We start from the raw sequence: 12,827 nt of genomic DNA, 5'->3' as shown, positions 1-12,827 counted from the left end.
TTGGTGTTTTCATCAACATGTGACTCTCCTGAAATTGAAAAAATACAAAATTGTTGAAAATTTGGTGTTTGATACTAGGTTGATATCACTCTTAAAAATGCTCTAAGGACCATCAGAAATCTCACGAGTCGTACATTCAAAAATTTCCTGGCATAATACTTTTTGGATAATTTTTTCCTGCATAATACATTGATGCTGTATGCCTGTATGGTAAAAAAAGTGGCATGAATATTTCAGATATCGGCATAAAATTATATTTCTCTTGAACTTTGCGAATATGTCGAAATTTTAAGAAATCACATCTCAGGTCAGATCAGATAGCCCAAACTCTCTCCACCTCATGTTATTGTTCCTTCCAAACTAGAGGCTACTCTTCTCTGAATACAAGATAATCCAATTCATCACAACCTTTGATCCTTATATCCATCAAAATCTCAACCGTCCATTACTATCAAATACAACCACCACCAATCAAAAATATTTTCTCTTCGCACTTCCAATCAAAAAAAAAATGGCAGCAGCAGCACTACAACAATCACCAATTGCATTCCAAGCCAAATCACCACCATCCAAAGTCCTAATCTCCAAACCCATCCGTTTATCATTCTCTTCCTCTATCCCATCCCTCAAACTCAATGTCAAAACCCGCGGACGCGGAGGTGGCGCATTAGGCTGGAACAATGGTCGCGACAGCAGCTGGAAGTTACGCGAGTGCAGTGGCAGATATAGCGAATTCTAACGGGACGTTAGAAGCCACCAATGCCGATATCGAAAAGATGGAAAAATTCTTCGGGGACAAAGAAGTGTACAATTTCTTCACAAACCCAACGATTTCTCTAGAGAAGAAACGTGAGTTCATTGACGAGATAGTTACATCGTTGAATATGCAACCACACATGTCAAATTTCTTGAAGCTGTTAGTCGACTCGAAGCGGATTGAATTGATTAAAGAGATTGTTAAGGAATTTGAAGTGTTTTATAATAAAATGACTGACACTGAACTAGCTATAGTGACTTCAGTTGTGAAGTTGGAGTCACAACATTTGGCACAGATTGCGAAAGGGGTGCAGAGATTGACGGGGGCGCAAAATGTGAGGATTAAGACTGTGATTGATCCGTCACTTGTTGCTGGGTTTACTATTAGGTATGGTAGTTCTGGGTCCAAGTTGATTGATATGAGTGTGAAGAAACAACTTGAAGAACTTGCCAGTCAGCTTGAGTTTCCTGATATTTCACTTGCTGTTTGATTTTTTTCAGTTTCTGAGTATGTGTGTGTGTGTGTGATGTGGGAGGGATCAGCTCATTTCTGAAATTTTAATTTCTTGGGATCTTTTGCTATTGTGTTGTAGAGAAAAATTTACTGAATCAAGGGTATATTGGTAAATATATTTAATCATAGTGCTGTTCTATTTTTATTTTTCAATTCGGATATAGACGAAATAGCTTGTGTGTATTTCAATGATATCAGGTCGAATTAGAAGTTCTGAACTTTTGTTAAGTGCATTCCCAATGCAATGCAACAAGCAGAAGTTTTCATCTTCATTTACGACAATTTCCTCTCTTTATTACTTTTGTGGTGAAAAACGAGGAGGGATTGTCCAATGTAGAGTGATTTTAAAACGTTGGACCGTCTGTCTGGAAAAAAAAGTTCATAATTCAGCAGCTATCTCCATAGCAAATGCTACTCTCAGTGTAATTGAGTTACTAGCTCACTGTAATTGAATTACACGCTACCGGCTTTGTCATCCTTGCCCAAGATTTTTACCTCTATCACAGTCACAAGTCCCCTAATTCCCCTCAGTGATTTGCATTGTGAATGCTCCAAGAGAAAACTAAAAAGCCGTCTTTACCGTAGTCACCAAAAATAAAATCATTCTAAATTTTCCGGATCTGATCTATGTAAGATTCATAGTTAAGATTTATAGTTTTATACTACTGGGATGGACTTTGAGACCTTCAGATCATCAATTCCTCCGTATGGTGAGTTGGTGACTATCAAAGTGAAAGGCTTAAAACCTATGTCGATTAGGTGAGTTTGAAATTGGGCTCAAGGCCTAAAGCCCATCTTCTTAACATATTCAATTCATTGCCGATCGAATTTTCCTATCAGTTACCAAAAAATATATCGACCGTCTCTTATTTAGATTTTGTTATTTTTGGACATATATCAAATTCGTGCCCAGAATCCCCTATCAACAGAACCAAGGATCATATCTTTTAAACCAATTAGGTAACTTTCTATTTGTATGAAATGCCGATTCGATTATAAGTAAGGAACACAGAATTCACGTTGGAAAATTTAACAAGATCTAAGGATTAAAGATGAAGTTATTAGGTTATCTTCTACTGGTGGTGATGCTTTCTCTAGTGGTGTTTGCAGCAGGTTGATTTATTACTCTGTCTATCTTGAACTTGGATAAGAATCGTAAAATATGTTAATAAAAGTATGGGTCCCTAATAGTATTTGTGTGCACACTTAGTAACGTTAGATATGTTAGTTTTAGGTTTTACTGTGTATATATTAAAAAAAACGCTTAATTTTTTTTTTTTGGAAAAAAGTTAAATTAATTGAGATGACTGATTAGGGTACAGAAAAATGGCAACAGAAATTAATCACATAGGAGGAGGCCCAAAATCTCTTGAATATTGTAATATATTGCCGATTTATTATATGATAGTAAGTCATCTAACTGTCTAGCCCTACCAATGTGATTGACAGAAGGTCGTAAGAAACAAAATCCTGAGCCGGCTGAGGAAAGTCATGTTCAAACATATCTGCATGGATATGTATTCCTGATTGTGATGCTTCTGGTCATTTATTTAGGCTTTACAGGTAACATGAATCTGTTTTTTTTTAATCTCTATCTACTTTCTCATGAATGTATATAACTATTGTGCTTTCTTGAATTTCAGGAAATTGGATATAACTGAATTCTATAATAGTATTAATACCTTCGAATAGTTAAACTCCGTAATCAACTTTTTATTTTATAAAATTGTGTTTAATGAACTTGTATATAAATAAGTTCGTAAAAGTTTGAGTCCTTTCACGGTTTTGGGCACAAATCCTTATGTTAGTATTTCTATTTTAATGCTACAAGTTCTTCGATCTCTGGCACTGTAATTAATTTGTATTTAATTTAATTGTTTTTGTGCACAGTGAAACCGTATGTAGATGAAGCGGACCGGGGTATTGCTGCTGGACGGTGTCGAAATTATAGTGATTAGGATAGGGGAATGTACTTGACTTGTGATCACCTGTATATTTGATCAATTAATTAACAAGATAGTTGTTCCCACAATCAAATCTAAAGACCTGTGTTAAATCTATCTTCTCCTACAAAATGTTTGAAGTAATAATATGTTCTAGTACTAGACTCCTAGCTAAGGTAGTTTGTACGTTTTTTTAGCATGTTTTTTTTGTTATTATTATTTGTGATAATCATTGTTAGAGATCTGATTCATTAAAATAGAAGACATGCCATGATTCATAGATCGAGTTCATATTGCTAATGTGTTTAGATGATTACAATCAACTCCGACACCACGTCGTATACATCAATTTCCAAGTTTGTCAAGTTATGACCGTAAGGTATACTTTGACTGGAAGCTATGTTAACTATGAGGATTGACGACTCAGTAATGAGCTCCACAATTGCCACCTAAGACTGGACATGCATTTTAACTAGACTAACTTGCTTAATTGAAAGGGTTTCAGAGTAGGGGTGTTCATGGGTCGGTTCTGGGTCGGTTCTTACCGGTTTTGGTTCTGGGTCTATTTTTAGCGGTTCCTATCGGATTCGGTTCTTTCGGGTTTTTTTTTATATTTTGAAAACCCGGACCCATACCCATTAATTAAATCGGTTCCGATTCTGGTTTCGGTTCTTTATCGGGTTATACATTTTTATTGCTAAAATTATTATTTTTAGTTATATAACCGATATAAAAGTTGGTTTACGGGGACTATAACACTTGTCATCGATATTTTTGTCCTCTCATAAAAAGTAATAGTCTTAAATTCAATAATAATATTTGAAAGTTATCTAAAAATTTTAAATACATTCTCATACATTATATGTATGTGTATATTTTAAATCGAACATATGTATATTATACTATACGTAATGCGTTATATATAGAATAAATACCATATGTACCACAATTGTTAGTTAGCATTGCACGTATTCGTTATTTAATATATATACATGTAATAGATCAAGCACGTACACGTTCATGTATTAGTTAATATAGACAGTGCATAAGTTAATTCATATTATACCACTATACGTATAGATGTAGACACGTAAATATTATTATTAATATTTATAATACACATATTTAATGTAATATTATAAAAGATGCATTTAATAACACACATTCACTATTATGCTAAATGTTATATATATTTAATATAATTTTACACCTAACAAATATAGACTATATATAATATTATATATAATAATAATGTTTGGGTTTGTTTTTATTTAGTGTAATATAATACTAACTTCTATATATCAAAATCAAACTAATCGGTTCCGGTTTCGGTTTGGGTACCCATCGGTTTTTTACTATTACCCATCGGTTTTTTACTATTCGGTTCTAACGGGTTTGGTTCTTTATCGGGTCGGTTCTTGAAGACCCACTTTAAATGGGTCTAACATTTTAAGACCCAGACCCGCTATAAATGGTTTGGGTTCCGGTTCCGGTTCGGGTAATTGGGTACCCATGCACACCCCTATTTCAGAGTTAAAGGAAACGTCATAAAAAATGCTTTGAAACATGTTATCTATTTTTTTTAATTTCGTATTTAGACATTTATTGTCAAAATAGAGGAAATGGATCTCGACTTGCATTTCTACAGCGAGGTTTTCTATTAGGTGAATGGGGCATCCTAGGGTAATTTCAAATCGCATAGGGGTATAAGACAAAGAGACCCACTATCTATATTTTTATTCATTCTTATCATGGAAACCCTCTCTCTCGTCTAACGAAAAAAGTCATAGGCTTCAAACTGTTAGATGGTTTCGTATTGGTAGATGTGGGAATACTTCAATTTGTGGATGACACCCTCTTCATAACCCAGGCTAACACGAAATCAGTTTCCACCATAAAGACTATTCTCTTTATTTTTGATATGGTGTATGGGCTTAGTATGAATCCTTTCAAATCTTATTTGTATGGAATTGGTACGGTGGACAACTTGGAGAGCTTAGCGGATTTCATGGGGTGCAATATTGGCACACTACCTTTCAAATATCTTGGGCTCCCCCTCGATGCTAGTTACAAGAATGTCTAAGTTTGGGATAAAGTTATTGAAGCTTTCCACTTAAAGCTAAGTGGGTGGAAAATAAATATGCTCTCTAAAGGGAGGTAGGCTCGTTCTTATCAAGAGTACTCTTGCAAGCCTACCCGTGTACTACCTCTCTTTTCTCACCGTTCCGGCAAGTGTAGCTAAAAAAATTGAGAAAGTGACTTGCAACTTCCTTTGGGGCCCTCAAGAAGGTAAGAAAAAGATGCACCTCATTGCGTGGAACAAGGTGTTCCACACGACCAAGGGGGATTGGGTATTCGCCGGAGATATGGAGCCGAGCAAGACGCTTTGTGGAGAAAAGTAGTGGATGCCAAGTATGGAGGTTGATATGATAGCGGAAAGCCAAAGAAAGTTAATCAACCTTATAGGTGTAGTCTTTGGAGAGGCATTCTAACTTCTTAAGACAAGTTATTTGAAAACATAGTACACGAGGCTGGAAAAGGAACAAAGACTGCTTTTGGCATGATGTTTGGTGTGGTGACGTACCATTTCTTAGAAGATTTCAAAGACTCTTCAAGTATGCTTCTTTGAAAGGAAGAACAATAAAAGATCATCTAGACATGGATGATGTTTCGGCAGTAAACTGCTTCAACACAACGAGAGCAATGGTAAAGAACGCACTAAGAAACAGAGGAATTTGATGTTAGGGGAGATGAAACTGAACCAAATAATGCACAGCCCTCACGCCCCAAGATCTATTATCTAGGGATCAAGTTTCAACGTAGTTCTTTATGAAAAATAATGTGGTATTTATATAGGTAGAGTAGAGAGTCCTTGTAGCTCAAGTAATCTTGTAGCTTGAGTAATTGTGATAGAATATAACTGTCAACCGATAATTATCTCTTTGATAATAAATGAATCCGGACATAAATTAATGTACATTAGTGGCAAGCCATGTGGCTAAGGTTCACCTTTAGACACATGAGTTAATGGGCCCACATACATGCGATTCATGGTATACGCGAATTGGGCTTTAGCCCCGCCGAGATTAAATGAATAAAGTGGAGACCCCTACTAATGGGCGTTTGCCCGCGTGGTGGGTCGAAACACCGCCCTCTTTTGGCATCGCGAACAAAGGTCATATGGCAAAAGAAGAAAAAAAATGAGCCGGAATGTATAACGAAGTGTCTTGCGAAAAAGAAATAATTGGAAAATTATTTGTCGAAAAAAATCGTGAATTAAGCGGGAACGAAATAATGTCAAACTAACGATATCTGGGGCGCTTATGTAGTTAAATAAAAGATGGCCGAAAATGCCGCGAAAAAAAATAAAATATGCACGTAATTAAAATTGCAAAACAAATTCGATTATTAAAACGCATCAACGTCAAGTAATATCTGAAATTTGAATTCGACGATCGCGCCTATGCGGAAGAGCGATACTTGGATTATACCGTTGAAAATTAAACGTAGGGGCAGTTTAGTAATAATAGTAATAAAAGGAAGTTAAATACTAATTGGACTCAAAGTGTTAGGATGAGATAAGAATGTGGAGGAGATAAGAATTGAGATTAGAGATGAAGTTGGATTTAGAAAATAATCCCATCATAATTGAAAAACAGCTCGACCCTATATAAGTGCGAGCGCATATCAAAATAGTCGTGGTTAAGAAAAGTTTTGAAGTCGCAGAAAACTCGTCCTCTTCCGTACTATTGCCGCTCTAGAATGCTGTGTTCCGTCTCAATCAGGTACGTTCTCTCACCATCAGCTCTTCTCATATATCTCGTTTTGACATCTCACTCATCAAGCCTACGGGAGTAGGAGATATCACCAAACACCCCTTGGCCCCTGAAGATTCAACATGTCTAGGTGGGGAGCGCGGGTGGTATGAGCTAGATTTATCTTGCTGACTCGGAGAAACCGGATGGTAAGAAATAAGGATAACTCGGAGGAGAGGCCGAATGATAAGAAGGTGACTTCCCTGCCTACTTGTGAAGTGGTCGGGCTAGCAGGGGAATACCCAAACTCTTTCTTCTCAACTGTGTTCCGCGTCCATCAAACATGCATTGTTCAACCCATCTTGGATATTGATGTTTACGGTACGTTTCTACCTTCCTCGTTATAAGCCTTGTTGCATTTTTTTTTGCTTCGTCCTGCTGTACTGCCTTTGAACGTTGGAACTCTGTCCTTAGGATGTCTTCTGTATGGAACATGTGGTGGCGACACAAAAAGGAAGACGTTTTGGTGTTGTGCGCGACTTACGCATGAAATTTCAAGAAGAGTGAAGACAATGATGGCGCTGTATCCAGACCAATATCAATCAAACATAATATGGTGCAACGCCTTCTAAGGAAGGGCATCGTAACCGCTCTTATATAAACTGGCCCGGTGCATTCGGAAGACTTAGTAATAAACAAGATATGGTGAAACGCCCTCTAAGGAAAGGCATCGTACCTGTGTCCCATTGAGTTGGCCTGGTTCGTCCTTGACACAGTGAACCCGGTTTTCGAGCAATTTGACCCGATTTTGCTTTTCTTTTTTGTCGCGGAACTACCGCACTATCACCGCCGAAAAATACTTTCGAGAAAAACTCAATAGACGATCGCAGACTTGGTGAGGTGGAAAGAAGGTGACGGATATAACGACTACACGGGCCCGACATAATCTAGCTTAGGATCGAAGCGAATTTCAAATGGATCGGCTAGGATATTAAGCTTAAATTATTGAGTTTCGATAAAACTTAAATTTGGCTGTCGGAAAAGCGGAGAAAAGTGTGGAGAATATGACAAAAGCGGTGGCCGAAACAGATATGTTAGTATTTTTTTTATCAATTATCGTAAAATTTTGATTAAGTCGGAAAGATTGACGAAAAATATTTATATTTTTTGTCGTAGGTTGAAAAACTTGGTGAATTAACGAGCAAAAGATATTGATGAAAAGTTTCGAAAGCGTAAAAAATCTCAATGGCTTTGAAAAATAAAGAAGTTGAAGAAAGGTTTTGCTTTCGGGGTGATCACAGCAAATGCCGTAGAAGAAATAAAGAAGTCGGAGAAAATTTTAAACGGAAGATTGGCTCAATAAAGGCTGTCGGAATGATTCAATTTCGGAAAATTCGCCTCGTTGCCTTAGAAAAATAATGAAGTTGGCGGAAAATATTTAACCCGAAAGCGAAAGCGAAGCGAATGTAGATTCCGAATAAGAAAACGAAGATTTAATCGAAATGACCATAAGACAATTAAGCGTAAACAATTAATTAGGTAAATGTATGAATGTAATACCATACAGCGAAAATTTCTTTTGATGAAAAATAAAAATAAAGTATAGGTTTGCTATTGAATATTGTTGTTGTATCAGATAACATACCTGCGGAAAATTGACAATGTTGTAGATTTATGCAGTTGGAATGAAATAGAGCAGAGACACCCCGGTGAAAAAAACGCCCCGTCGTTACTTAACTTTGTAAAATTAGGCTAAAGCGAGCATAAAAACGTTCAAACTTAAATTTGTGAAGCTAAGCGTGGTAACCTCGGCGGATTTTGTTTTGTCAATAGTAACGAACTACTAGCGTAAAAGCGTTCAAACTTAGATTGTGGCGAAGTTAAAAGTAGTAACTTTGTCAGATTTTGTCGTAGCGATAGTAATGACTAAGCGAGTGTAAAAAACGTTCAAACTTAGACTGACAAAGCTAAATGTGGTAACCGTCAGATTTTTTTTCCGTAATGATAGTAATGAATTAAAAGCGTAAAAGCGTTCAAACTTAAAAGCGAAGCTAAATGTGGTAACCGTCCGGATTTTTAGTAATGATAGTAATGAACTAACCGAAGTAAAAGCGTTCAAACTTAGGCGCCGAAGCTAAATGTGCTAACCGTCACGATTTTTTTAAGTAATGAGAATAATGAACTAAGCTGGCGTAAAATGTTCAAACTTAAAGTAAAAAATGTTCAAACGGATTTTTTCGTAATGAGAAAATGAACTAAGCGAGGGTAAAAGCGTTTCAAACTTTTTCGTGAATAAATGTGGTAACTTAACGCTTTTTTTGCGTATGAGAATAATGAAAAGCGTTCAAATGTTCAAACTTAGGTAAACGAAGGCGTAAATGTGGTAACCGTCGGATTTTTTGAATGAGAATAATGAACTAAGCGATTCGATTTAACGACTATATCATCGATATAAGCCTCCATTATTTTTCCAAAGCAGATCGAAAAAATTGTATTGAAGAGTGAAATCCATTTCACCCGTAAGATTTAAACAGATAGACACCCCCGTCCGAGCTATGCGGAAAATGACACCGCCATTACCTCTTACAAGAGTTGGAGATTTTAGGCGGTACACACTTTCTCGGTCCGAATCGAGATTGTATTTTCTTTGTGTGTAACCAACCTATCTAGGTCGGTAGTTTGTCGGGATTGTGGTTTTCCTCTAGTTGCTTCAGGACACCTTCCATCCCCTCACCGCCTCGGACTAATGCGGGATGGCGCTTTTCAAATCATGAGGTCGGCCTTCCCCGGCCGTCGGTCCAGTCTAGGATGAAGGTTTTCCTTTATACTTTTTTGTGACGCCTTTTTCCCGTCTAGACGGACCTGCCTAGGATGGCGACTTTTGCAAATCTGCGAGGTCGGCCTTCCCCGCCGTCGGTCCAATTTGGGATGAAGTTTTTCCTTATACTTTCTTCCGCGGCGACTCTTTGAGGCGTTTGTACCGCTTATGTTAGCGGCGGCGGCAGGTGTTGTTTGCTTCCGACACCTAGTAACAAAAAGTACGTAACTTTTCGTCACGTTGTTGCTTGATGTTCAAAGTGAGTCGACATCCTTTGGCGCCTTGCAATTGTGGCGGAAACGATTAACAAACCGATTTTCTAGTTCATTGTATTGGTGAATTGATCTTGAAGGCAACTTACTAAACAAGCGTAATGCTTCTCCCTTTAGAGTTGATGGAAAGAGCTTACACATGAGCGGATCATCTCCAGCTCATAACACCAACTTATTTTTGAACGATAGAACATGCAAGCCGGGATCTCCTTCCCACTCATTATAAAGTTCAAAATCGGTTTTTGAAATCGGATGGTGGTAAGTTTCCTGAATGTCGAGCTTAAAACTTATCAAGTACTTATCATCATTGGATCCAAGTTTTTCATTCTTACATCCCTTTGACTCTCTATCGTTAAGTTATTTTGCAATCAACTCTTTCAACCGTTGTTCTCATTAGAGTTAAAGTATTGGCTCGAATAACCGGATTTCCCCGTGGCCGTATGTATGGGAAGGATACCTTCCATTATCTCTTATTAGAGTTAGAGATCTTTGGCGACGCATTTTATCATTCCGACCGGTGATTGTCTTTGTCTATCCACCGTAACCGGGTTTAGGGGCGGTAGTCACCCTTGGTCGGGTGGTCGGTATAATTATACCACTTCTCCATGTTTTGTTGCTCTTTGTCCGATGCCCGCCTTCCCAATCATGTCGATATATCTCGATGGCGGTCTTCCCTCGAAATTGCTTCTCGAGGGTAAATCTTCCATTTGAGATCGGACATGTTTAGGGTAGTAGTTATCCCCGCCAATCCGATTCTCCCCATAAGTACGGTAATAGGTCATTACTCTTAGAGTATGGACTGGTTGATTGTGTTTGAAAAATAACACGCTGTTGAGGACGATGAAGTGGATCTTCAAGACGGTCCCATACACCGGAATGGCCCGCGGCCCCTTCGTGGGTCACCGATGTTGTTGAATTTTGTACTCGCGTCCAATCGCCTTTGCCTTTGCCGATTCCTTCCAAGTTCCTAACATTTCAAAATTTTTGACTCGCCGTAACTCACGCCAATCGTTATTAGGAGTGGCGGTAGCGGAGGCGGTGGTGGCTACCGCTACGGTTGGATGTTGAGAATTGATCTTACCACTAGGAGCAACTTGATTGTTCAACGGTTCTTGCATTGGCGATTTGAATTTCGGGGTTGCAATTCCTATTAGCAGGAGGAATATGTTGACTATTTGGTATGCTTCTTGTGCTTACCATCTTGATTGTTTCAATGATAATGAATTCTAAAGTCCCCACAGACGGCCAATTATGTTTCTCGGCAGTAAACTGCTTCAACACAACGAGAGCAATGGTAAAGAACGCACTAAGAAACAGAGGAATTTGATGTTAGGGGAGATGAAATTGAACCAAATAATGGCTACCTACGTACCTAAGATATATTCTCTAGGGATCAAGTTTCAACGTAGTTCCTTATGAAAAAAATAATGTGGTATTTATATAGGTAGAGTAGAGAGTCCTTGTAGCTTTCAAGTAATCTTGTAGCTTGAGCGTGAATGAATTTTAGAGAGAGTAAAACTCAAGAGTTGAACTGCTTTAACCATTTACTTTATAATATGGCGCTTGAAGATTATTGTGATGATAGTTGGGAATTGATTGCTACAGCAAACAAACATTTTTCGGTCAAGTCGTCTTTCTACTCATTACTACAAGACACAAGAAATGATGTGAGCAATATGACGTACGTTTCCTTACAAGATAGTGTGGGAAGTTGACGTTCCCATGGACATAAAGTTTTTTATATGGAGCTTCATTTGGGATAGAATATATACTCACAAAGGACAAACTCATTGAAAGAGGTGTGACACTCAAAATCTAAAGTACAGATCCTCCCAATAGTTTTTGTGCTTTATGTAATGCTATGGATGAATATCTTCCCCATCTTTTCTTCTCTTGTCCAATCTCTATCATGATTTGGAAGTCTCTTTTAGAAGATTATATGGAAATGGTAAACTTGGTTCTTATATCCCCTAGTAACTGCAGCCTTGTCGTGAGCACGCCGGGCCTGTTTTAGAAACTGAACTACAGAAATAGCAGCATAGCACAAAAACAAAAGAGCGAAAGTAGAGTAAAGTAATTGTTTAAGCATCTGTAATAGGGGACAAATTTGATAACATCGTCCATAAGCAAATCAATGTAAATCGTCTGAATTTGGTAAACTAGGACTAACATTAGCAGAAAGACATCCCATATCTTAAGGTAGGGTTTCATGTGAGACCAACCAACTGAGATGAGAACCATCAATGTATTATTTAGTTGTTGTATAATGCAATGCAAAAACAAAGTCACAATCTGAACTCTGAACACATTTTTGTCTGAACACATTTTTGTTTCCTAATTGAATGATTCAGCACCTAAAAGAATAGAAAAAAAACAAGCAAACAAAACAAATCAATAACAACACTTCTTTGAAGGCGTAAGTCGTTTCTTATTGCTCAACGACATCTCCTCCATGCAAAAACATTCAACACACTTTTATCAAATTTTAGCACACCCACTATCAAATTTCAGCATCTCATCACACTCCTAATTAATCGCGTTGCTCGCTAGAAGTAGCTTGCAAGTAAAAGACATGTTAAAATTGGAAATAATAATAATAATAAGTATGCAAAATTATATTTACTATAATACACGTTCTTACATTTTTAATCTTCTTTGACAATTTCTTGAGTCATGTTTTGCAATCTTTTGGCATGATTTACAAAACCTTCCATTATTTTCTTCTTGGGCTATCACCCTGCTAGACTTTATTATCTTATTTCTCCCTTT

The 12,827-nt window shown here is 37.4% G+C and overlaps 1 protein-coding gene across 1 annotated transcript; it reads left to right on the top strand.

Annotated features, from left to right (window-relative positions):
• Window positions 1–375: 375 nt before the first annotated feature.
• LOC147502416 (ATP synthase delta chain, chloroplastic-like) lies at window positions 376–1,396 on the top strand. The gene is given in 2 exon segments (XM_086607236.1): window positions 376–673; window positions 675–1,396. Coding segments are annotated over 2 exon segments (735 nt in total). The 5' UTR covers window positions 376–511; the 3' UTR covers window positions 1,248–1,396.
• The last annotated feature ends 11,431 nt before the right edge of the window (window positions 1,397–12,827 follow it).

Source organism: Coptis chinensis, chromosome 4 (genome assembly GCF_015680905.1).
Source record: "Coptis chinensis isolate HL-2020 chromosome 4, ASM1568090v1, whole genome shotgun sequence".
Lineage (NCBI taxonomy): Eukaryota > Viridiplantae > Streptophyta > Magnoliopsida > Ranunculales > Ranunculaceae > Coptis > Coptis chinensis.
This window is presented reverse-complemented; position numbering and strand designations above follow the sequence as displayed.